Source organism: Netta rufina (genome assembly GCF_964035555.1).
Source record: "Netta rufina genome assembly, chromosome: 1".
Lineage (NCBI taxonomy): Eukaryota > Metazoa > Chordata > Aves > Anseriformes > Anatidae > Netta > Netta rufina.
The window spans coordinates 92,180,913-92,206,933 of record NC_140123.1 but is presented as its reverse complement, the minus strand read 5'-3'; the positions used below and the strand labels follow the sequence as shown (position 1 = coordinate 92,206,933).

At 51.0% G+C, this 26,021-nt stretch overlaps 1 protein-coding gene across 1 annotated transcript; it reads left to right on the top strand.

Annotated features, from left to right (window-relative positions):
* Nucleotides 1–14,710: 14,710 nt before the first annotated feature.
* CRYAA (crystallin alpha A) lies at nucleotides 14,711–16,944 on the top strand (the record flags this gene model as incomplete). The annotated part of the gene is made up of 3 exons (XM_084293517.1): nucleotides 14,711–14,899; nucleotides 15,854–15,976; nucleotides 16,735–16,944. 3 exons carry the CDS (start codon nucleotides 14,711–14,713, stop codon nucleotides 16,942–16,944), a joined length of 522 nt encoding a protein of 173 aa, XP_084149643.1.
* Nucleotides 16,945–26,021: the final 9,077 nt, after the last annotated feature.

Genomic DNA, 26,021 nt, shown 5'->3' with positions numbered 1-26,021 from the left:
GGGGGAAACCTGCTGTGAGGGTTGACCTAGCCTAAGTTGTCAGGGGAACTGCAACTACAGTGGCCTGCAATGAGCCCTAACAAAGCAGAAGTCCCTGGTGGCTTTGATTCATCACTAAAAGCAGCCTGTGACGTTTGTTCACAGAGTATATGCTTTACATGATAAGCTGAACGAAATTTTATTGATTCTTGCTCTAATGTGTTTGTTAAAACCTTCAGATGAGATGTGTTGAAATGTGTATTTCTTCTCGGGGAATTAAAATCTGCTCGGACTCGTTGAAATGCAATAGGTTCTGACCCTCTGTGAGTCCGATGCTCTGCTGAAGCCTGCTGCCACTGACATCTGTGTTTCCCAGGCAGGTAACTTCACCTGGAGATGCTGTTAGAAAACAAAACAAAACGCCCATGTTGGAAATCACAGGATCATCGGATCGCAGACTGGGTTGGGTTGGAAGGGACCTTAAAAACCACCTGGTTCCACCCCCCCGCCATGGACAGGGACACCTCCCACCAGCCCGGGCTGCCTTTGCACATGACAAGCAGAGATTTTATGATGCCTCCAGCAAAAGTAGGTGCCTCAAATGGCTCATTAGGATGCTCCCCTCCTGCGCTCAGCCTGGCTGTGCACATGCCAGCACCAGGACCTGCACCAAAACACACTCGTGCAGAGGGGTGCTGCGCCTACACAAAACCCACCGTGTGCCAGGAAGGGAGATCTCCGTGCTCTGCTTAGTAGTAACAGCCAGACGTGTCACACCATGCTTCCTTCTATGTCTAAGCTTGGAGCGAGGAATGAAACAAAATGACTTTTTGCTTGTGAATTCATGAGGTGCCAACGAGCTTGTGATTAACCCAGTGTCAAAGAGCCAGAATTTCACCTACATCCATCTGCTCGCAGTATTGCAGCTGATTATCTGAAAGTGGGATATTTTCCCCTTGTGTCAGTGTGGCCGAGCTGTTGTTGGATGGAAGATCTGCTGCAGTGCATCTGCCTGCTGAAGGGCAGCAGCTTGGCCATGGCCTGATAACACCGGAGGCCACGTTATGTGGGCACATCACAATGAGGATGAAAGCTTCTTAGCAGCCAAATCCCTCAAAACTGAAGTGACTTTGTCTTGCACACAGGGCAAAACTTAGAAAGAAGAAAGGGGGCTAGGGCAGAAACTAAGGTGTGTGAGAGAGGGAGAGGGAAGAAGACCCTTTGAGGTTCATGTTGGCAGCACAGCTGGAAAGGTGGAAGGGAAGTCATGAGCCAGCAAAGTAAAGGAAACATGAAGGAATGATGAGATTCCCACTTTTCTCTGGAGGAAAAATAGGATTCCAAAGCAGTAACTATTTGTTATTGCACATTTTGTTTTACTAAATCAAAATGAGAACATTTGCAGGACTCAGGACAGCTTGGATGTGTTCCCTGTCTTTAAGCATACACTCCGCAGCAGTGGGGTTGTTCAGGCTGGTGGCTCACCGCAGGTTACTTCCCCACCCCAATTTCTCTAGACCTACAGGGTTAAATGCTGCCACAAACCCTCTTCTGTTCTTTCCTACCTTCTTAAACCCAATGCCACCACCGGCTACCAGCTGACACCTGGTGAGGAGAAAAAGGTGACACCCATATTTGTTTTCCTGGTTTGCTGGGCTGGGGAGGTAAAGAGGTGAGAAAAAAAAATAAGGAGATAGGGAAGCAGCCAGTTTTTTAGGAGTGTCGGGTCAGGGAGGAAATGAGAAGAAAGAAATGGTTGTTAAGCAAAAGAAGACAATGCTTGGATATATATATATATAAAATGAGTTTAAAATGAAGAAACACAGCCCAAGGTTGAGAGCTTAGAGTGCTTTGTGTAGCAAATGGCTCTGTGTTAATTAAAGATACCTGGAGCTCCAGGCTGGCACACAGGAAGGATTTGGTTTTTCAGGTTAAAGGGATTTTGCTAACAACGTGTGTGCAGGGATAATTAGTAACCCACAGCCAGCAAGCGCTTCGGACAATTTTGCCCCATCTTGAAACAAGGCATGACCAGGAGGAAAGAGAATCAATTTAAGATGCAGCATCAAAAGTTAATCAGAGAAGGCAAGCTGTGTACGCTAGAGCGGAGCAGTAGCTGGTAATCTCACTTAATCTACTTCCACGTCTATACTTCATTAATCACCATGGTTATATAAGTAGATCTTATCAAAGATCCTTAATTATAGCAGCCCAAGTAAGCACGGCACGGCTGAGAGACAGGTGAGATCTCTGCATCCATCTCCATATGGGGTGGAGTGAAACAGAGAGAGGTGCTGTAGAAATCAGATGGTTTTCCCCAGTGGCAGTCTGGAAAGAGCAAACAAGAGGTACGAGCTGGGCAGGAGACATTCAGCAAAGGGATAAGGGTTTAGCCTCATCCCTGCCCTCTGGCTGTGCTGAACACTGCACTTATTCCCTGGAAAAATAAATAAATAAATACATACATAAATAAAAAAGAAACCAGTAGCAGTATTTTTTGTTTTCTCCTGCTGTCACTGCCTGCCCCTGGGGGTGTAACTCTTTCCCAGCCAGGTGAGGTGCTGCCCCAGGGTTTGTCCCTGACCCATGTCACTCTGTCCCCCTTCACAGAGTGTGCCTTGCCCCAGGGGCCGAAAGGATTGACTGGAAAGTAACTAGAGTCAGTGGGACAAGCAAATCCAGGTGGTCCCTTGAGAGAAACCCCCTTCTGTGCTGCCCTGGGTGGTTTGGATGGTTCTGTGGGGGCAGCCGGTCTCTTCAGACCTCTCCCTGTACCCTTGGCACTTGCTAACAAGGCCACGGGGACAGATTCACACCTCTGTGCCTGCTGGGGGAAGGAAGAGCAGATCCCCAGGGGAGAGGGAATAAAGCAGGGTGTGCATGCATGAGCTGCCCTGTCTCCACAGCTACACTCCTGGCCTCCATGATTTTTCATCTCAGGGGACCTCCCGAGCCTTTTGTGGTCCCTCTTTTTTTTTTTTTTTTTTTTTTTTTTTTTTTTTTTTTGAGGTCTCTCCTCCAAGCACATCAAGCACCCCTTGAGCTCAAGGCCCACAAAAGGGTCTAGTGCCCATTGAACCCACACAAACTTCCCATTTTCCATCCCCTGGATGGGAAGGAGCTTGCCTATCTGCTGTCCCCATTGCATCGCTTTTTGCTTGCAGCCTGGCTCTGGCTAGCTTCAGTTGGTCGTGGTTTCCTGACCTGGCCGGGGCTTTGCTAACAGCCCAGCCGTGTCGTAAGGGATGGGTGGGTTTCCCTCCACCCTTCCCCAGTGCTTATTTTGTTCCATCTCTCCCACCCGCCTGTCTGGAGGTAAGGAAAGCCCCAGGAATAGGGCAGGAGGAGGAGGATGGAGAGGAAGGCTGCTCCATGGCTGTGGCTGTATCCTGTCATGGGACTGTGCCCTAACAGCAGAGCTTTTTTATCAGCAAATACTAGGCCTAAAAATAGCGGGTATTTCTGCAAGTGAAGTAGGGCAGAGATATCAGATGAGCTGTTGGGGGCGGAGGGGGTGAAAGCTCCTGCACGTTGCTCCCGTGTCTGTCTGCTGCTGAACTCTGCTTGCAGCAACACATTTAAAAGGCAGAGCGCCAGGCTTACCCTGAGATACACCTAGAGAAGAGAGGTGTTGGTTAGGAGCAGCAGACGGGCTGGTCTCGCTTATTTTTCACGAATCCCTCTGAAATAATCCCCTCACTCCAAAGGGCCTGGGGGTGACCGGGCTGAAAGCCCTAAAAGCTGCCTGCACAAGGCCCCTCGAGCCTTCATGTGCTTTGCTGCAGCTCCCTCCTGTGGCTCTCAGCTGAAAAGGCTCGCACCAGGCAGCCCTGCAAATGTGTTTCTTCACCTGAGGAAATACCACACACGGCTTGTGTCTTCAGGAGGTGGTGCTCGGGGAGCCTGACACAGCTTTTGGGAGGTCTGGAGGCCACGATGGAGATTTTGGGGGACAGCAGAGGCCCGTGAGGGGACGGGAATGTGGGATCTGCTTTGGGAGTGGGAAGGGTAGCCTGGGAAAAACCTGCCTGGCCCTATATCAGCGCAGGAGCACTGAGGAAAGTGTTAGCAGAGCAGCTCCAGGTGTGAGGGAAACTCCTGGTGCGGAGCTCGGCACCAGGCTCTGCTTTTCCAGCTGCATCGCACAGGTGCCTTGGAAAATTTTACCCAAAGCCAAGCTGTTCCTCCTCACAGCAAGGAGCTCTAACCCCATGTTAACATGATTTCCCATCGCCGAGTGGCCAATGCAGGGCCGGTCGATGTGTTTAGTCAGTGCTGTGAAAGCACCAGCATCAAAGCTGCCGGGCCTGATGCAGCGAAGAGCCGTGCTGCCTCATGTGAATTCCTCTCGTTGTTGTTCTAGGGCTTGATTTCGGGGCAGTAGCCGCGATAACAGACGTCTTCGCTGCCAGCTGATTCAGAATCGAGAAATACTCTCTGTTTGCAGCATCCAGCAGAGCCTTTTTGCAGAGCAGGGCCCAGATCGATATTTACAGCGCTAGTTTTAGCTCTGTGAGGTAGCTCTAGCTGAAGTATCACCAGCTCCCCAGGTAACACCAGGGGTGTGAATCTGCTGCAGGAAACCTACACGGCACGGGGTGGCTGTGGGAGCGTCCTTCGGGACCCACCTGCCTTGGGTGGGCTAGCAAAAGGCAAAGGGAGTTCCCCAGGAGGGTTTGGAGTTCGTTTTCAGGGCTGAAAATATGCTTTCACACAGACATATATATATATATGCAGCAATAATGAATGCTGGAACAATAGTAAACAATTATTTTCCCCAAAGATCACCTTCTGTTTAAAGCAACCACACAGCAACATCAGTGGTTCCTGCTGACTTTCATGGTATGAGGCAGTGAGAGAAGGGGGCAGTGTCACGGAAAGGCTTCCTGAGGTCTGCTAGGAAAGGGCAGCTGAAGCCACAGCCTGGCTCAGTCACTCAGCACCCAGCTCAAGAATATTCCAGCCTTTAGTGGTTCCTAAATTACAGAGGCTTCCCTGTCCCATCACTGAAAGGATTAGCAGCTCTCCTGTAGCCCCAGTACTTGTCAGGCTCAGGGTGGAGGCCTGAAGGCCTGAATCGTGTTCCTGTACTCTCCTCGTGATATCACTCCTCATATTTAAAGGTGCTCTCAAACAGCAGGGGGCTGCAGCAAGGGACTTCCAGGCTCCACCAGAGCCCTGGGGGCTGCCTGAAAGCCCTCCAAGGACCCGATGTGCCTCAAGGGAAGAGGACCTACATGCTGCTGAACAGCAGCAGATGCCCATCCAAGCACTTTTCTGTGTGCTTTTTCACACACTCTCCCTGTCCTTTGTCCCTGTCTCTCTCAATAATTGCAGATACAATGAATGCCCTAAGGCGAGCTACATGGCACTTTAATCAGCGTGCCAATGCCTACAAAAGAGCCTACTCGTTTTTATCCCCATATAAACTGCTTTCCTAAGCAGTTGTGTTCACTGGAATGCCATGGGAATGTTGCTGTACTGCGCTTCTAGACCAGAAGAGGTTTCAAAGTCACAGCAGAAAAAAAACAAAACACCCTGCCACTGAGCAGGTATGTCAGTGCAGCCTCCTTAACAGCTGCTATTGATTTACCGATAGTGGTAAATTGCTGGATTAATGAGGTTAAATCCTACAGCTGGCACTCCTCATTCCATTTTAACACCGTAGGTTCTGTGTGCCCAGGCCTGAGCACACACGAAGTCTAGCTAAAGGCTGGGAAAAAGAAATTGCTGCTTGGTTCCTTCATTCCTGGTGATTGCCCATCCTCAGTCTCCCTCTAACTGCTCCTTTCTGTGACCAGGGGAGCCTAGGGTGCCATCTCCAGCATTGTCACTGGGTTAGGTGAGCAGGCTTGCAAATACATCTCTTGTGTTAGAGGGCTGGTTGGATGTCAGCCCACAGAGGCAGCTACCTTGCTTAGAGAGCTTAGGGCTCAAGCTCTGTGTTTCAGCTCCAGCTTTTATGTGCTATAGGGCATAAACTTGACAAAAGGAGTCTGACGCTGAGGGCCGCTTCCATGGTTTTGCTCTGGAGGTGAGCTTCCCTTCACGTTTGTACAGCTTTACTTGTTTGCGCCAGGGAAAATCACTCAGTTTGAGAAGTAAACATGCATGAGTGTGTTAAAAACAGTCCTTACCTCCAAAGACTTCTGAATCCTGGAAGGCAGAAAGCTAAAAAGGTGTGAAACAAAGCAACAGCATCTGTGAAACCTCAGCTCTTTGCTGAGCTGATAATGCAGCTCCCTCCTTTTGCCTTCCTGTGCCATAGGCATGTTGGCTTAGGGCTGCTTGGGAAACTCTTGTTGTCTGTGGCCCAGAACGAGCTGGAAGGCAAGCACTTGGAAAATCAGCCCGTGGATTAGGGGTGAAAATGAAAGTGAAGGTGATGTGAAACTGAGCACTTGTGTCAGTCCCTCACGTAGAGAATAATGTTGACAGAGCGAGCTGACACGAAGGATGGGATTCCTGACAAGGCAACTCGGGTCATCTTGCAGGAAATTTGGGGGTTGGTGCCTTTCAGAGGTTTAAAACAATTCTTTTAGGTGTGACTGGAAACTAACAGAGACCTCCCTGAGCCCCTTCCAGAGCTGCACAAGTTTTCAGCCCCTAGAGCAAGCTTTGTAAAGGAAAATCCTGCTCTGCAGTGCGGCAGCCGATGGGAAGAGATGCTAAATGGATGCGGAGCATATTGTGATTGCAACCGAAGGCTGCACAGTGCTGCTGATGTGCTGTGAACACACTGGAAAAACTGCCTGCGCTACAATTTGTGGAGATAAGAAAGCACTTGCCCACTGTGGCATGCACGGAGCAGCCGCGTCAAAATCCTTGCAATAACATTCAGAGGAGAAGGGCAGGTTTTTTTCCAGGGCAGCGCCTCTCCTGCTTTATAGGAGTACATTTATTATATAGCATTGCAAGGGCTGCAGTTTTTCTTGCGTGGCCTGAAAATCTCAGGCTCTGGGAATCCCAGGGGGAGCGGAGCAGTTTTCAATAAGGCCGTCCTCAATTTCTCAGAGACACACGCCAGCCTCTTGTCAAGCTCTTATTGACTGCAGCAGGTATTCTCTTTGCAGGCCATGTACTGCCTCCACCAAGCTGCATCCCCGCAGGCCGAGGTAACCCAGCTGCCAGAGGAGGGGAACAGGACAGCAGAGAAACACAGCCACAGAGAAAGACTGAGCAGCTTTGCCAGAAGGTTTTAATCACTCGTCAGCACAGAAACACACAGAGGTATCCCACTGAGTGACACCTGGGGAGGCAGAGCCACATGAGACCTCAAAGAGAGAAGGGAAGGCTGGGCACATTTAGTGCCAAAATGGCACGTAGGACTACAAGGGGGTGACTTCTCAGGTAGTTCAGCAAGACTGCAGAGCACCCCTTTTGCCAGGTGAGAACACTAAAGGACTGGGCAGTGCTTCGTAGTGCAAATTTCTATTTGCTCCTCTGCCAAAATGCTCTCAGAAACCACCAGAACTGCTGTCCCACACCCACAGCAGCGCATAAAGCACACTACTTAAACTTTTATAACCGAGAGCATCTTTGCTGGGTCACTGAAAACCTCCTCTGTGATCTGCAGATCATTGTGTCACTCCAGCAAGTGAAAAATATTATACAAGGACTTTTGTGTTTGCGTGGAGTTTGGATTTGGGGCCCTGCATTAAAAAATGATTGCTCTAAGATTTCCTCCTGTGACTGCACCCCCAGCTGCAGCTCCCTCCCTCTGCACTGCTCCTCCCAGCTGTGAAATATGGATTTTTTTTTTTCTTTTACTGAACAGCTGCAGCAGGGGTTTTTCTGTTTGCTTGTTTTCCCTCACCATATTCAGTCTCCCTGGCTATGACCTTTAGACAAAAGAGAGGTTGGTTTAGAGTAGAGATCCCGTGGCAATCTTTGTAATTTAACCTTAATTATGCACATCAGAGCCCTGGTCATTAGTGCTGCATCCTCTGGCTCAAGTCTGTTCCCATCTGCTACTCCTGTGTGTCGTATTTTCCAGTGGGTGAGAGTTTGGGAGATGTGGTGCTCTTCGGCTCGATTATCCCTTACTTTGTGGTCCCCTCCTCACGAGTGCGCTCCAGTGCCTGGCCTGTGTGTGCCCTATTTAACTCGTAAGAGACATCGAGGGGGTCGCTGGCCCTCGTTGACTGGTTTCCCTCCCCACAGAGCAGCCGTAAGGCTGTGGTGCACAGTGGCTGAGGAGAGCTGCCCAGAGCACGCCCTCGCGCTCTCAGCGTGTGCGCACAGTGACGCAGGCAGAGCCCGTCCCAGCGCGTTGCCCGTCCTGCTAATCTTCTTGCTGCTAACCTCCAGCACCCTCACGCTAATGCTCATCCTCACATGAGTGCGCACAAAGCCAGCGAGGGGATTTGGGAGCGGCTTAGGCAAAGGGATCGTTAGGGCCCTGCTCTGCCAAGCGATGTTTTCCCAAGGTTCCCATCACCGAGCTGCTGTAAAAATAAATTCTCCAAGTCACCGGACAGCTGCCACCGTAACAGACTCGTCCTGGTGGCACCAGGGATCGTTAGCCCATCAAGAGCTAGCTTTGTTTTTTGCTTGCAGTTTGGCTGGATGGACACAGCGGGTCTCTTCTGAGCCAGATGAAAGCTGTGACCGTGCTGTATTTCTCCTCAGTGCGGGGAGATTTGCAGGTCCTGCGGTTCCCTCTGAGCCCAGCTCAGACAGGGGGAGGCAGGCACAGACCAGGTGAGTGTGGTTGGCTGCAGAATTACCAGCTGGCTGCAGTGTTTGTCTCATCTGCTTCCCGAGCCTTCCACATTGTCTGTGGTGGAGCATTTCCTGAGATACCCCTTCCTTCCCTGTATGCTGTGCCTTCCCTCTAGGTCATGCAATGAAGAAGTTGAGTATTGGTTCCTTTGGAGAAAAAAAAAAATAAATCTATAAAAACAGTCTGATATAGGCTCTGTAGGAAGATCTGCTCAGTGCAGGACTGCTCATGTAGATCGTGCAGAAACAGCTCATATCTAAAGCGTCAAGAGCACTAGAAGAGAAAATTTCATTTCCTAAAATCAAAGAACTGTGTTGTAAGTAAAGAACTCTCAATCTGAAGATATATTTATTTTTATTTTTATTTATTTTATTTTTATTTTTACTTTTATTTTGGTAGGAGTTCGTATCAAAATCAACGGACATCATTTCTCCTTTCCTCTGGTAAACGTTTGAGGTTTTAATTTCTCAAAGCGTTACATGACTTGGCTTTGTTATTTGCCTTATATCAGTAAATATCATCTCACAAAACAGCCTTGCACTCTCAAGTTCTCTAGCCTGACACGTATGGTTTCAAAGCAAAGGGAGTATTTGATCCTGTAGGAAAAGGAGCCTTGGAAAGCTGAGGGGGACTAGGGCTGGTTGCAGGGCAGGGGGACTCTCAGCAGCAAGCTCTGTGGCTTTGCAAGAGAGGTGCTTTTATTCGTACAGAAGACTAGAGGAGTGAAAAGGGCTCAGGCTGTACCTCAGCCTTTCTGGGTGAGAACTCATTTCACTTACTGTTCCCAGCCACCGTGCTGGTACTTACCTCCTCTGTAAATTGCTACAGACAGGGAGAAGCACCGTTACTTGGCAGCTGTGAGCTTCCAGATCTGTTCCTCTCCCAGCTGTCCCGCTCCCTGTGCTGGATGCTCCCCTCACGTCTCCCCCTCTCTGGGGTGCTGCTGCAGACTGGGAAGGGGAGAGCATCCCTCATTCACCATGTAAATCCATTGATGGAAACATAAAATGCATTGTGCTGCTAAAACTTGCTGAGCTTGTTTGAATAAATGCCAAGGATTAACAGCATGTAAATTCACCATTGATTTGACAACAATGATGTTATGTGCCCCAAACACTGATGGGATTTGTTCAGTGTTTAGGATGTGGGCTCTGAGGTGGAAAAAAGAGATTGCTAGTAATTTTTTAAGCCTCTTTGGCTGCACCAAGGCAGACTGTTGGTATTATATAAAATCTTTAGATAAAATAAATATCAGCCTTTGCATGAGGAGAGTGGACATTTAACTTTTCCAGCATACAGCTGAATAGTGAATCTGACTGTGGGTCGGTGTAAGCCAGGAAATAAAAATTGCCCCATGCCTTTAAAAAAAGGGGAGGAAGGAGCTGTGGGGGTGGAAATCCCAAAGGCCAGCAATAAAGCAGAGGATTGTATCTTAAGAACAGCGGGACAAAGATGTCTTTTTAGGTAGAAAACCAGAAATGTCACCCCCACGATTTGTCCCCTCTCTGCTCACTCTCCCCCTGGCTCCGGTGGTGGGTAACTTTGCAAGTGCACTCCCCATGGGACAAAAACCACTGTGAGTGAGAGTAGGGACCACCTGGGACGACACCTGTGGTGCAGAGGTTCGTAGTTCATCAAGGAAGAGATGCAGAGATGAGGGAGGGGAGAGCTGCCCTGCTTTATACCAGGACAGGCTTCACGCCTCGCTCCACGCCAGGCTGCTCGGTGCAGGGGGATCGCTCACCAGCTGATGGCTGTGGGAGCAGGGAATTGCAGAGCTCCTCAGGGACGTGCTGACCTCCCTTTAAAAGAAAAGCAACCCAACTTTTAAAATAAAAAATGTACTTTCTGAAAGTTAGGCTACTAGAGCTATGTTTAAACTTCTTAATACGGGGCCTGATCTTTAAAGGTGCGCTGCAGGTAGCAACCCCCCACTTGGTGTCTTGCTAAGAGCTATCCTCAAAGAGTTTTTTTTTTCAAGTGTTCCTTTTGCTTTCAACAAGAAACATTTGTTCCTCTAATGAGAAAAGGATGTAACACCTGCCTCCTCTCATGTCAGCCCTCCCATTGTGTTACCCTCAGCAGCCCCAGCTGTGGTTAATCATGGTGTGCAAATTGCACTGCTAACATGGCCTCACCTCCTCCCAGCCATCGTGAACTTTAGCAGGATATCAACAGCATCCGAAACTCAGCAGAAATCCTTACTTCGGTGCTTTCTGTGGTGTTCAGTGGGGGTTGAGCACGGGAGAAAGTGAGTCTAGCTGCAGTTGCACTCAGTCACTCCTTCCTCCGTAGGCATCCCAGGGCAGAGGTGATGGAAAGGCTGGGAGCTGCTGACTGTGGAAGTCCCCTGGGTGGCATGTGGGTGTTTGAGGAATGGGAAATGTCTTCAGGTGGAAGGACTCATATATTCAGATGGAAAGAAAGACAGAAAGAAAGAGAAAGAAATAAAAGAGAGAAAGAGAGGAAGAAAGAGAGGAAGAAGAAAAGAAAAAGACTGTGTTCACTGCTAGGGAAAGCTTCTGATAAGTGCTTAGCAGCTCAGCAAAGATTGAGCCAAAACTGACAGCACTGTCTCCATAGCAAGCCTGTCCCCTTGGCTTTATTGCTTGTGTACTGACCTGTATGGACTTCTCACATCCTTTCCCAAGCTGGGCCTGCGTAAGATTAAGAAAAGCATGTTTATTATATTTTTTTTCCTGCTTACCAGCTCTCTTTCAGACATTTCACAGTATTTTTCATCACAGCAGGGCTGTTAGGAAGAAAACTTGCAACAAACTCATGTTATTACCTGTCCTTACTCTGTGGGTTTGTCACGAACCCTTTTTTGTACCTCACAGAGGTGTTCCTCCAAAGGGAAAACTCTGACTATCATGCTCCAACAATTTTAGCTTTAAATATGGGCAGAGATCATTCCCTCCCTTACACTGCTGCTAACCAGTTTACATCTAAGTGCAGAGGGCCATCCAAGTGAGCACAGTCCCACCTTTTCAGGTTGACCGGTCTTTTTGATAGAAAAAGCATCAGAACTCGTTCTCATCTTCCACAAAAGTTCTGTGAAGAGCTCCACGCTCTGCAGGTCAGCAGAGACCACTTGACTTGAGAGGGCATGCAGATCAGAGCAGGGAGATTGCCTTTCTCGGCTCTCCTGGGGCCGCAACACATCAGTACAAAACCAGTGCTCGAGATGGTATTAGCACTTCAGAACCACATACAAACCCTCCACGGTTACCCCTGACCACTCACTTAAATACTTGCTTTTCTCTTCATGCACAGGGCTTGCCGTGGAGGCTGGAAGCAGCCCTGGTCTCATCCAGAAATTGGCAGCTGAGGGTCAGTCATGCGGCCGAACAAATGGTAGCTGGCAAAAAGCGAGGGCTGTTCTTCGTCGCTGGAGCCTGCTTTACTCAGAAACCCAACCTGGGATTTCTGCAGCTTGTCCTGGGCAACAACCTGGCCTTTAGGAGTGTCTTATGTGCTGGCAGTTATTCCTAATAGCTTACGAAGGGTTTCTTTTAAAGAGAAGGTAGACAGTAGATCCCGCTGGCAGGCCTTTTGAGCTGGACTCACCTTACAAATTTGCAGTGAGGCTCTGGGAAAGCCTGCCTTTGACATACAGCTTTTGGTGTGCATTTGAATACGTGCAGCAGTTTGTTCGTCTTACAGGAATGCCAGCAAGTATCACTGCTTTTGTTCAGTCGGTGACAGTGGTGCACAAAGGCTGTGCATCCCGTGGGAGGGCTGGGCCCCTGAAGTAGCACAAAATGGTTGCTGTCTCCTCTCATACCGAACTCTTTATTTAATCTGGTGCCAAAAAAATTCATAACTGCCCTCTCCCTTGGTATTCCCAGATGTAGTTTCCTTCTGAGAGGAGGCACAAGTCACAGTGGATGGGATTCATCTTATCAGCTCTTCTTGTCCAGAAGGAGGTTGGAATTAGGATTACCTTCTTAGCTGGGATGTAGGCAATGCTGAAAGATTTCACCTTTCCTAGCCATCCACATTGTAATGGGAACCATCTGGAGGCATCTGTCTCTCTCCACCAATGGACAGGGAGCCTAGACAACTCACAGAGACCAGACACCTAAGGTTTAGACCACTGAAAGTTAGATGCAGGGAGGCTCAGGAGACTGCTCGTTGCCCAGAGGCAGACACTTGGAAGTCTGTCTCAGAAGAAAAACTGCTGTGAATGACATTTATGTTTCAGTGAAATATTTTGCCCATAAAAGACAAAAATGCCCGTAAAAGACAAAATGGATATGATTAATTCTAGAAAAAAATCCATGAAAATATATGTCCGGAAGAAACTAAAGCCATAAAGCCATAAAGCCATAAATACTTCTCAAATATTTAAAGGCATCATGATATACTGCATTTGAGATGAAATTTAGGTGAAGAGGTATTTTGCATTTTCCTCTCGGCAGCCCATGCCCACCATCCCACTTAGCACACACACGCGCGGATTGTGGTTTGTCTTGCTCCTGGTGTAGCCCCTGGTTTGGGAAGCATGGAGTGGATGTTCCCAACCCACTGCCTTTATTTTGCAGGTATCAGCTCACTGCTACCCTCTGGTTATCTGCAGGCTACCAGGCCCCTGGTACTGGCTGGCTGAGGAGAGATTTTCTTCTGCCCTAGGGCAAAGGCCCAAACCTCAGAGTGCTCTTGAAAAGAAAAGCTTTGAAGATTTTTATGGCTTTTGTTTGCTTTCCATCCATTTTCTCAAGCAAAATGACTGATCTGGGACAATGGGACTGAAAAGGGGTTAGGTCTGTCTGTCATGCTTTTTCTCTCCGTGTTTTGAGGAGAGATTGGTGTTGTTTTGGCACCTGGTTTTAGAAAAACCCTCATGCCTGAGAGCCAAGGCACAACCACATGACCTTTCCTTGCTGGAAATAGGTGAGGTTGAATGTAAGCTTTTGTCTGACTTCTTAGCAGTCTCTGCTGCCTGGCTGCATGTTTTTCCACTCCACTTTTTGCTTTCCATTAAGGAAAGCCTCTGTAATGGGAGCATTGCCCACTTTTCGATGCCTGCCTCCATGGGGATGGATCAAGGCCAAGGACTTCCCAAGACGACGAGGCACCTGGATGGCAGGCCGTGCTCAGCTGAATATTACTTTGCCTCAGCCCCTGCTTGATTTAGCTCCTCTGGCCTGGAGGAGTTGGGTCAGAAAGGCATTTTGGAGGTGCCCTTTCCTTTTCTCTTGCCCTCTGGAGACTGCAGAAGGTGCTGAGGTGGGCAGGACTCCCAGTGTAGATGCCTCCTCTGTCCATAAGGCCTGTGGGACGCAGTCCTTCAACAAGTGGCTCTGGGGGTCTGGCTGTCGCTCGTGCTGAGCCTTGTCAGGGAGCAAATCCTCTCTGAGCCCACACCGTCTGTGTGCCTGTCAGGGCCTGTGCCATGACACCTGGGGGTACGTGAGCCTGCCACAGAGGTGCAGGGACACCATACAGCACATTGCACAAGAGTTTCCCTTCCTCCAACCCGAGTCAAACCATTTCTCTCTCAGAAGAAAACTATTATTTCATTTGTTTTTAACAGACTTTGTGTCTCTGTTTCAAGGAGCGGCAGGAACAGAAGCAAATGAAGGAGAAGACAAGGGCCAGTGGCAAGGACCCACAGAAGGAGCCTTCCTCCCCAGACGTCCCTAGGAAGCTCTGTGGTGTGTCCCCTCCGTCCAGCTCCTGCGGAGGACGTGCCATGCCCCTGGGCAGGGACCGCCCCGTGCATCACAGCCTGGCAGCGTCCCTCCAGGAGATCTGGCGCTGGTTCCCACCAGACTGTCATTCCCAGGTCAGTCTCCGCATTTCTGCTGACCACGTTGCCTTCGTCGTGAGATCATGTCTTTCCAGAGAAATCCCACTAATGCCTTCATTCTGCGAGACCGGTATATATAGGGGCAGCCTTCCCCAGGCTGCACTGTGCAGGCCAGCAAAGGCATCGCTGTCCTCCGAGCGGTTGCACGGCCCCCTCGCCCTCCCTTGGAACAAGACGTAGCAGCAGCAAGCATGGACATTACCATCCAGCACCCCTGGTTCAAGCGCGCTCTGGGACCCCTGATTCCCAGCCGTTTGTTCGACCAGTTTTTCGGAGAGGGTCTCCTGGAGTATGACCTCCTGCCTTTGTTCTCCTCCACTATCAGCCCCTACTACCGGCAGTCCCTCTTCCGCAGCGTGCTGGAGTCGGGCATTTCAGAGGTAAGGGTCCTCGCCCTCCCCTCCTTTGCCTTCCTCCCCTTCCCCGTGCCTCCGCCTGCTCCTCTCTACCCGCTGCTTTCCCAAGCAGGGCAGAGGCTGCAGCCCCTGCTGGGGTGCGAGGAGGACCTCCAGCCTGCTGCCAGACCCATCTGCCTGCCCCTTCTGCTGCCTGGGCAAACCCTAGCTCGGGAGAAGGCTTCCTTTTGAGCAGCAGAAAGTCGTTTCATGACACGTACCAGGCTGCCCGTGTTGTCCTCACAGCCATCATCCGTGTGGTGAGGGAGGAACCGAGCTTCTGCCGGAATAAATGCCCGTGAGCTCAGCTCAGCCTTGGAGAGGACACGGGCAAGCACAAGCAGGAGCTTCTCCAGCCCCCTCCTCCGCCTCGGCAGCTCTGTGTTTTCTGCCAACCCATACTGGAGGACTGAGGAGCAGTTCCCCAAGGGAAGCTTGTGAGGAACATGTAGCTGCGGGGCTGTAGCCCAAAGCTTGGGGACCGGGGATTTCTCTAGCCTGCTCTCACTGCTTTGCTGCCAGAATCTAGCTACAGAGCTGAAACCACAAAGACACTGTAAATTGCTGAAAGGACAAAACACATACTGTCACAGAACATTAATTTTGATCCTGTCTTGCTGCTGGCCACAAATGCCTGGTGCATCTGGCAGATTTCAGAGTGCAGTCAAAGGGTTGTCTGGCAAAAGAACTGCAGCAAGAAGGGATGCACCTGCCCAGGGCAATAGAAATGTTGTTGCAAGGACCCTCAGCATCCCTGGGGCTCTCTTACTGCGATGGGGAGGAAGACTTTTGCTGAGGCCAGCGGGCTGTGAATCAGCCTGGCCTGTAGCTGCAGGAGGGAGAACCGTGATGCCAAATGCTGCTGCCCCTCGGTCTTTGATGCTAACACTGCCTCTGTATGCAAATTTGGGTCTTACTTCCTAACAATGTTCATTTCAGGTGAGGTCTGACCGGGACAAGTTTACGATCATGCTGGATGTAAAACACTTCTCTCCTGAAGATCTGAGCGTGAAGATTATCGATGACTTTGTGGAAATCCATGGCAAGCACAGTGAAAGACAGGTAGGTGGAAGTAACTGTGGCGGTGAAGAAAATGGGGAATTGAGCTCTGTTTTCTTTCTTTCCATCATCCCCAAGTGGAAGGAAAAAAAAAAAAAAACAGAAAGAGTTACTTGGCAATAGTCATTATTGACATGTCCAGCTGTTATAGAGCCCAAACCTGGTATCTGGCAATAATGAGCTAATCCAGTTCTCCTGTGTTTGTTTTTGACCATCATCTTCCATAACCATCAGATGACAATGTGCATTGTTCACTAATAACACCGGACCGAAAAAATGAGCATTACCCAGCGCTGCCACAGCATGGCTGAGCTTTCATAAGCCAGAATCATTAGTGAAAAGAGAGTTTTCATACGCTGATCTGGAAGAGAAAAGCAAAACCAAACCAAACAAAAAGAAAAACAACCAGGAGCCTCAGGCTTGGAAACTTTTAACACATATGTCATGGAAATAACGGTGGGGGTTGAAAAGTGAATTATACCAGTGGGGGGTTAATTCTTCTCATGCACTTTGTGGCCAGACAAAGCTCTAGCCTGGAAGCAGCATGTATTTTTCAATCTAGTTTTTTATTTACTTATTTATTGGTGACGCTGTTAGTACAGAGAAAGAGCTTGGCCATTTCCATGGCTGAATCACAAACCTGCAAGACAGAATAAAAGGCAAAGGCTCAATGCAGACCCACCTCCGATGGAGCAGTGGGGTTGGGTGGGCACCGGGGGGTTTCTAACAGGGCTTTCTCCTCTCCCCCCACCGCCTCCCAGGATGACCACGGCTACATCTCCCGTGAGTTTCACCGCCGGTACCGCCTGCCCGCCAACGTGGACCAGTCTGCCATCACCTGCTCCCTCTCCGGCGACGGCATGCTGACCTTCTCAGGCCCCAAGGTCCCCTCCAACATGGATCCCACCCACAGCGAGAGGCCCATCCCCGTGTCCCGGGAGGAGAAGCCCACCTCCGCGCCTTCCTCCTAAGCCCGCCGGCTGCTGCGGCACGCAGGCTGCCACCGGCCACAGGTCTCGCTCCCGGAGCCATCGCGTAGATATCAGTGAATACCTAGAGGGGTTTGTTTGGGTCTTTTATTTCTTTTATTCCCCCCAACCCGCCCCTTTTTTGTTTATTTTCTCCTTCCCCTGGGTGGAACGAGGGGCTGGGGGAGTGGCTGGTGGGCTTTGAATCTTAAGCCCGTGAGCCATGCCGTCGGGATGGCACGGGCTGCGAGTGCTGCCACGCCGCTGTGCTTGCTGGAAGGGTCTTGGTGCCGTGCCGTGGTCCACAACCACCGCCAGGTAGGAGGGAGGGCACGAGTAACGCTGGCTCCTGCTGCACCGATGCTTGTGGTGGGGCTTGGAGCAGGGGGAAGGCCCCAGAGACTTGCTTATCCCACAGGGTTAAACTGGCTGCTCCTAAAAACGCAACTTGGCCAAGCCAAGCCCCTCTCCCGGGACGCTGTGCATGCGTGATAAATGTACCACAGGTTTCTCGCAGCCGCAGGACGAATAGCAGCGTGTTGCGTTCGGGGATCGCAGCACATATTTTTATTTCAGCAAAGTGTTCAAGTGTGTCTGTGCACACCGCCAGCCTGTCACTTCCCTTAGGGACATCTGGCACTGGGACACGCACGCCTTTCCAACATCTTAATAGGCTCTCTGGGGAGAGAGGGGGCTCAGCACTCTGCAGAGGCTTCAAATCCTACCGAGCTCATCCCAGCCCGCGTGTCTCACCCCCTTGCTCTTGCCCTCGCTGTACTTCTAGTGTAGCTCCACCTAATCCACTGGTATCTGGCACTCAGCCTGAGAACTCGGTCACTGGCAGTCAATAAAGAGATATAGGAAACATGCAATTGGCTTTGGGGGTTTGATTTGTTCTTTTCCGAGGCTTTCCTTAAAAAAAAAAAAAAAAAAAAAGAATTTCACTTTCTTGCCATTTCTTAAGCTTGCTGCATGAGTGAAGAAGGCAATGCAGACCTCGTTTGCATGACACAATGTGGAGGGTGTCATCTGATGTGGATGACTGAGGCTGATTGATGGTTGGATGCAGGTACTGACACAAATGTCGGTATTAATTACTCTGTGTGGGTCCAAACAAGGAAGCCGTGGCTTCCCAGCCTACATCGAGGCTCAGCACTGAAGGTCTCAGCACTCATGCTTGACCCAAACAGCATTCCAAGCAGATGGACATCAGGGATACACAAGGAAAACATGGTATCAGTGATAGCCCTGTATCCCTGCAGTTAACCCCACAGATGCAGTCACCTTGCACACAGGGTGCTTTCTTCTTGGTAGAGATCCTCAAGTCTGAGGCCTGCAACATGAGGTGGAGCTTCAGAGCTACCTTGGCTCCTAAGCAGAGGGGGTCAGTGCTTCCCCAGGAGCAGACACCAGTTCATCTCAGTTGACACATCCCTGGGTGCTCCGATGTCCTGCCTGCAAAACGAGGCAGGACAGCAAACAACACTTCCTTCACATGAAGGAGCACATGGCCATGCCCTCGGGGAGAGCTGAAGACAGCTGGGGAGAGGGAGTTTGCTCTGCCAAAAAGGCAAACCCACTCCTTTTTGGCTGATTAGCTGTGAAAAAAAAATAATAATAATAAAAAAAAATAGAGAGAAAATACGCGCAGTTTGTTTTTTTTCATGGTATGGAGAGTATGGTGTCCTGTCCTGTCCTCTCCTCTCCTCTCCTCAGGAGGGATGTGCTGCAGGAATAAGGGGCAGGAGGGGAGGGAGCGTGCCTGAGGAGGGAGATGGTTGTCTGTTAATTAGAAAGCAAGGCATCCCCCAGGAGTCTAACACTATTTTTAACCTATTTTTACTGCGATTAATTATCGGGCAATTCCGAAGCTTTCAACCAAAAAATGTGCAGTCTGTTGAGTTTCCATCTCCCAGGGAAACGCGTGAATGAGTGTGTCTGGGGAAAGGACGGCTTCGTACCAAGGAGGGAGCAGTCACTACCGCGCCGGGAGCTCCAGGGCATCTCTCTGCAGGAGCCTCTGTGCCTCCCCGTCAGCTGCTGGCATCTCTCCTCCCTACGAGGAGAGCCAGGAGGAGAGAAATGAACCAGCCAGAAGCACTTAGCCCTCATTCGAACCTCCCAGTGGTGTAAAAAGGAGGAAACTTATTTTAAGCCTGGTATCCTGGAGGAAGCGGGTCTGTGCGAAGACATTACCTGCAGGTGTTTGAGCAGCATGGGGTGTGTCTGCCAGTCCCAGGAAATGGGATTTTAGATATTTCAGGGCCCCTTTTTCTGCTCATTTGGCCGAAGGTTGAAGTCTTGATGGCAGGAAACAAGGGCAGGACTGGGGCCACACAGAGGGGCAGAAGCTCTGGTGGTGGCTCCCGGTCTTCAGCCCCTTTGGGACAAGTCCTGGGGAAGGCAGGCCTGACTCTCGCTGCTTTGAGAACAGCTTATTTCAAATCCCTTGGCGATCCATTAGCTAATTAAAAACACGAGAGGCTGCTGAAAGCCAGCGCACGAGGACACGCCGGCTGTATTGTGCAGGGGGGGACGTGTCCCCAGTGCCTCCCGTGGCTGTCCCCAGCCCCAGAGCCCCCAGCCCCTGGGCAGGACACGTGCAGGAGGGCTGCCACCCCTCTGTGGGTGGCACGGACAGAGAGGCAGCTTTATACATCACCTGCCTCCCCAGCTATCGGCTAGAAACTCAGCAATGTCTTGGCCATGGGCTGAAAGGCAGCGAGGGACCCTGCCCACCGGGTGCTGGTGGCACCCTGTAGGGTCCGAGCAGCCAGGCGTAGGGTGGCCCTGTATTCAGGGCTTGCCACTCAGGGTGATTTTCCGTCCCTGTTGTGCTGCATTTTTATCACCTAACCTTGTTTGCCTGCAGCAGGGCAAAGCAGAAACAGCTTTGGCTTCCCCTCCACAGAAATCCCTGCAGCGTTACCCCAAGGATCCTGGGCGGGGTGCGTCAGGCAGGGGGCCTTGGGGCCATTCCCCCGCTACCACAGGGCCCCGATGACACCACGGTGGTGGCAGTGACACTGTGGCACCAACACCTGGTGTAAATGCTCAGGAGATCAGTGGGTGCCTCGTTTCCCCCTCCTGCCCCCAGTTTTTCCATTTTCTTTGGGCTTTTCCCACCATCTTCCTGGCAGAGGGACACCCCAAGATTCAGCGAGCAATTTCCCAGCAGAGCTGTGTCCCCACATGGTGGCAGCCTTGCCTGTGCTCCGGAGAACCAAAGGACTCCCTTGGGCCCCCAGATTTCGGGCTGTGCCCCAGGGAGACCACAGACACGGGCACAGGGCTAGTGGGCAGATGGGTACAATGACAGTGGCATGAAAAGCCATAAATATGGCATTTGGCAGCAGCACGAGGCTCTGAGCACCTCCAGGTAACCCAGTAGGCCCTCAAAGGCCTGTGACAGTGACACACCACTCACCCCCACGCCTTTTATTGCTGCATGTGGATTTGGGAGATGCAGCTGGGGAGGTGACGTGGGCTCTGCCCCCACAAGGTCTTTGGTTGACCAAGGGCATCCGTGTAGTAAAGTCAGAGTTACCTGGGCTCGGCTGTACGCAGTGCACACAAAACTTTGCACCTCTGGCATAGCTGCACACACGCAATTTTGTTGGCTTGATGCCTTAAAGGTTCAGAAGCTCGGAGATGCTGTACCAAAGGACTTCTACATATTCAGCAATCCCCTCTAAGAAAGAATAAAGTAGCTGGAGCAAGCAATGGCTGTGTTTCAGATCTCGAAATCAGGCAGCTCCGGGTGCCTGCGTGCTCAGGAGCCCCGAGGTTGGCCAAGAGATGGCAGCAGCCCCATGTCTTTGGGATGTATTCGCTCTTCTCTGCTTTAAAGGAAAGACCAAACCGAAAGGTCACGCTCGGTATTTTTCTGGGCATCTCCTGTGTATTCCTCCAGAGACATTTCTCTTCCTCCCCCCCTCCCAGCAGCAATTATTTCAGTTTTATTTTTCCTTTTCTCGTTGACAGTGCTCTCGGAAGGAAGCTGTGCAGCCCCATTGCCCGTGCTCTCTCCTTTCCCTCCCCCCTCCCCCACAATGCCAGCCCCTCACCACAGGACTCCACGCGCTGCTGCAGGGAAATAACCCCTGGAAAAGTCGCTGGGAACCCAAATCCTGCTCCCACCTCCGACATCCATCGAGCAGGGGTTGGAGCAGGCGACCCCAGAGCTCCCTTCCCAGCTCAGCCATCCTGTGATTCTGCAATAAAAAGGGTGCTTTGCCCTCCCCACACGCAGGCCATTCCCAAGCAGGAGGCTCTGGGCCCTTTTGTTCCTCTGGGGGACACCCGGCTGAGGTCTGGCAGGGGATTTGGCTCTGCTGGTGTAGATCTTGAGATAAACCTACCAGGCATCACCAGCAGTATCCCGAGGTGAGCTGCAAGGACCTCTGAGAGAAGCCTGCTTCGTAGTTTTCAGCACTGCCTGAGGAAGGTCTGGGGTTTAATTTCCTGCTTTTTTGTTGTTGTTTGTTTTTACTTAAGGAGAAGCACTCGGGCCGCGTCTCTTTGTCTCTGCTGGTTTTGCTCTGAGGCTCCTCGGGTGTTGCAGAGGATGTGCGTGCTGAACCCTCTCCCACTGCAGACAAAGCACGCCAGCCCCTTCTCCACGATGCTGGCTTCCCGAAGCGTTCAGCAGCAGCCTGACCTTTCTCCCCCGATAATTTACAGACTACTTCCAAACAGCCCAGAAAATAGCAACGCAGAAAGCTTGGCTTCAATTTGTGTGCCTCCGTGGCGAGGTGGTTCGGTGGAGCCTGCGAAAGGATTTCATAAAGAAAAGTGATTGTTGAGGATTTTTGCTAGGCAGGAGTTCTTCCAGGAGCACACAGCAGAGGAGACATCTTGGGATAAGCCTCCTAGGCTGGGTTTGCTCGTCCTGGCACCAGCAATGCCCTGTCATTTTAACTCATCACAGAAGGGAGCACAGGGTAAGAGAGGTTCGGACTGGCCTGTACAGAAAACCCAAATAAGCAATGGTGCCAGTGCAGCTGCCTGTAACATTGATTTCCATCTTCCCAGGAAGGAGCAGCCCTCCTGCACCTCCCCAGGATCAGACAGGTAGCTCTGAAACAAAGTCCTAGCTAAAGCAGTGCCCACAGATGGACTCATTTATGGTTCAGTAACACAAACTTAAAGGAAAAACAAGCGAACAAACAAAACCTCAAACAAAACCTAGAGGCAGTCCGCGTTTCCATCTGGTTCGATAAGATAAAAGTGCAGAAGCTGCCCTAGAAATAATCATAAGTGCAGCAGAAATCAGCGTGGGATCGGTCTGCGTCCGTACGGCCCTGCTCTCCCTCCCTGGAGCTGATGCTTGGAGCGTGCTGGTGGTGGGGTCTGCGCTGTTCACGTCAGCTGCTCGTTCAGATTCACGCCTGGGTAGTTGCAGAAGGCAGCCCAGCCGCGCGGCTGGCACATTCGGGCTGTTAGCTGAGCAGCTGACAATGCATTGGTTCGGGCAAGAGATGAAAAACAAAAGAAAAGAAAACAAAAAGAAACAAGACAACAGAGCCTGACAGCGTTTTACCTGTAAAATTTGGAGTAAGACGGATGGCATGAATGGGGGGGAAAATGCATGGCCATAGAGCTTGTGGTTTCTTTTCTACAGGCCTTGCACTGCCAGCTGCTGCAGGAAGTGTTTGCATGCATGGATGCTCTGGAGAGAGGCCTCCAGCCTAGTGTTACCACGTTGGGAAACCCTCTCCCCGTGCCCTGCCCTCACACTGCTCGGGGCACAGAGGAGACACTCGCTGCCTGTTTGCACCGCGGAATAAAGTCCCCCAGTGAATCAGATGCAAACTCATGTTTCTCAAGCATCCGAGGTGAAGTGCTTTCTTTACCTTGGAAAAGAACCAGACAATGAGGCCTCCAGCATATTTTGCTGTAGCTGCAATGTCTCAGGACACAGCCAGGTCAAAGGTTTGTAGACAGAGGCAATATTTTTCATTATGTCCACTCGCAGAGCTGGGAAAATTGGAGGAGCTTTTGGGCACAGAAGCCAATCTACAAGTCACTGAGGGCTTTGAGAGATGAGCCTTGACCAGGGTTGTTACGGTGGGTTAGACATTACCCCTTTTTTTTTTGTTTTTAATTAAAAAGTGCTCTGTTGATGCACAATGTACAGATCCTGGGGCTGCTTTCAGCCTGGAAGTGCCGGGCAGAGCAGCCCAGGTGGCCGTGAGATCCCTGGATGGCCAGAGTCAGATTAAATGAAACGTGCCAGATTAAATGAACATTAAGCCAGGCACACCTGGGGAGACCATCATTTGGGTCATTTTCTGTCCCCTCGTGTGTGGCATTCCTGGGATGGGGGCAGGTGCCCTGCTCTCCTGAGAGTGGTGATGAGCCCAAGCATCCCCCTCCATTAGATGGCAGCCCCAGGACTGAAAGTCTGTGCCTGGAGGATGGGTTTCATGGTATTTGGGACCTGGTGGGTGGGTTCCCTGGGGAAAAGGTGGGGTAGCACCTACTGACATGGCATGGACAGGACTGCAGACAAGTCCTGGTGGGGAGACAAAGCTCTTGGGCAAAGTCCCTCTAGCTGGGAATTCAGACAGTCCTCAGGGAAAGCCCAGACTATCCCCAGCAATGAAGAAGAGGCCTCAAGGCAGGAGACAAGGTTGTGCCTGGGTGGAAAACCCCTGCCTTCCCCAAGGGAAGAGCTTGTTCCTTCAGTGCTTCCTTGAGTTTCCTTCAGGTGCCAGCCTGGAGCACCGTTGCCTCGTGGGTGCAGACTGTGGCCTGTTGTGGCTCTGTTTTTTAAGCATGCTGCTTTCAAACCATGGAGGGTCCCCTTTCCACCCCTGCCAGGAGAAGAAAGATGCCAAACCCTGGTGCTGCTGGTGCGCTCACAGGGCCCGGATTGTCCCCAGATATGACACCAGGTCCCCCATCAGACTATATGAGGGGAGCTGCCAGGCACAGCACTGCGGAGCAGTGGTGGGACGCCGTCTGGAAAGTGGGAAGCCTTCCCTCCAGAAACATGGGGTGGAGGTGTGTGGGAGCCAAGGAAAACAGGAGGGAGCTGAGCAGCAACTGGCCTTGTGTTAGCTGCAGCTGAATCGAGGCAAGAAAATAGCCCAGTGCTGTTTATTAAAGCTTCTAATCTTGAACAAATGCGTTCAGGTTGCGACTGGAAGCCAGGAAACACGTCCCTCCTACCAACAGCAGGGTGGTTTGGCGGGCCTGTCTTCATGGGGCTGTACTTGCCCTTGGTCAGTGGCCATACAAGACGCCTGGCTCTCCCTTTTCCTCGCGTCTTGGAGGCAGCATCTCTCCATTGGGGCAATCAGCAGTCATTCCCTTCTTCCTTTCCCCTCCCCGAGTGGCTGGGCTCAGCTGGTTCTCAGGGCACGTCCCCGCTGCCTGCTGAGGGGTGACAAAAAGCCGCGTTGTTTGTCAGCAGAGGAGAGAGCAACGAGTGCACCTTCACCAGCACCGAGCTGCTGACACGAATCAAGCGATCCCTTTACCCTGGCCCGTGCGGGTACAGTGACACCGCCGTGCCGGGAGGGCTGCGGGACCTGGCAGGCACAAACAAATCCCGCTAAGCCTTGCAAAATAGCCCTCCTTTCCAAGCGGTGGTGTGCCCATGCTGCGTGACGAGGGGGTTATTTGTCATCAGCGTGCCGTGAACGGGGCCTGGTGGGGAGAGGGAGGGCGGCAAAGCTTATTCCTGGGACTTTTACCACCTGTTACTGAGGTAACCATTGCGCAGGCACACACCAGAGGTGTCTGGAGTCATCAAGGTCTTCTGTACCGCTTCCAAGCAATGTCCTTCCCGCGCCCGCAAGCTCACTGGCTGCCACCGACCCTGGCTGGCTTTCAGCTCTCCTGATGGACCCTGGTTGTACATTTACTCTGCCTGCAGTTTGCTCTCACCTGGCAGCAATGCTCCCCGCTGCATTTCGGAGGCCGGCAGTTCCTACTGCTGCCCTTAGGAACATCGCGGGCCCACACGGGTCACCCCATCCAGTCCCCTGCTGTTATGAGCCACCACATAAAAGCCCGTCCTGTCCAGCAGGGTTCACAGAATGTTTTTTTCCCCTTTCCCCTGCACCCTGGACCACAAAGCACTTCCCGACCACCCCTGAAGCCAGCTTGGATGGATAGGGCACAAGATCAAAGGACACAAACTGCTAAACGGCACGGTGATGGCAGGTGAGCTCTGGGGTCTTGCCAGCATCCCAGCAGCTTGGCAGGAGAAGCATGTTAGTGAGATGAACACGCAGGGAGGAATCTGCAGAGGATAAACCCTGGGAAACCTGCTCTTGGCTTGCCCATGTGTTTTGGAAGTCTATGAGAACTGTGGGGCAGCTCGAACAACATGCATTTTCCAGTCCCTTTGCTTGCTCTTTGCTGGGATGTAGGGATAGGATTCAGCTCACCTAACTTCAGAGGTCTGCAGAGTAGATGTCTCAGCCTAAGCTCACAATGGAGACAAATAGTGACTTACTGGGCACTCTCCATCTCATCCATCTCCATCAGAAAGAGAGATATCACTGCCAGAATGGGCTACATCCATTGCTGAGGAGCCACACTCAGGCAAAAATATTTGCATTGCAGATGTCTACATCTCAGCAGCTGAAGCTCATCCAAAACACCTACCTGGTGCTCAGGAAGAACCAAGTTCAGAAGAGCTGCTGGAGGTCGAAGCCGGAGATGAAAACATCTCTTGATCCCTTCCTGCCAAGTGAGTGAGAGCTAGGCTCTCCCTCTTTGCAGCCTGCTGCAGCTCAGCTGGAAGGTATGCCCAAGCACAGCCTCATGTGGAGCCCAAGTGGTGGTGGAGAAAGCTGTAGTAGAAATATAGAAATTTATATATAAATATATATATATATTTTTTTTTTTTTATTATTATTTATTTTTTTTGAAGCATTTTGTCTTACCACAGAGAAACAAATCTGGACTTGGAAATGAGGTTGGACACATTGTTCTGGTCTTGAAATGGTCTCAGGGTAAACGAGTGCATTTAGAGTCATAAAGCCCTCTGTGCTTCTCGCTTTAATCACACTCTAAGGTTACCTTGTGCTTTCCAAGTGAAAGACATTGGCTCAGGTTTGCTG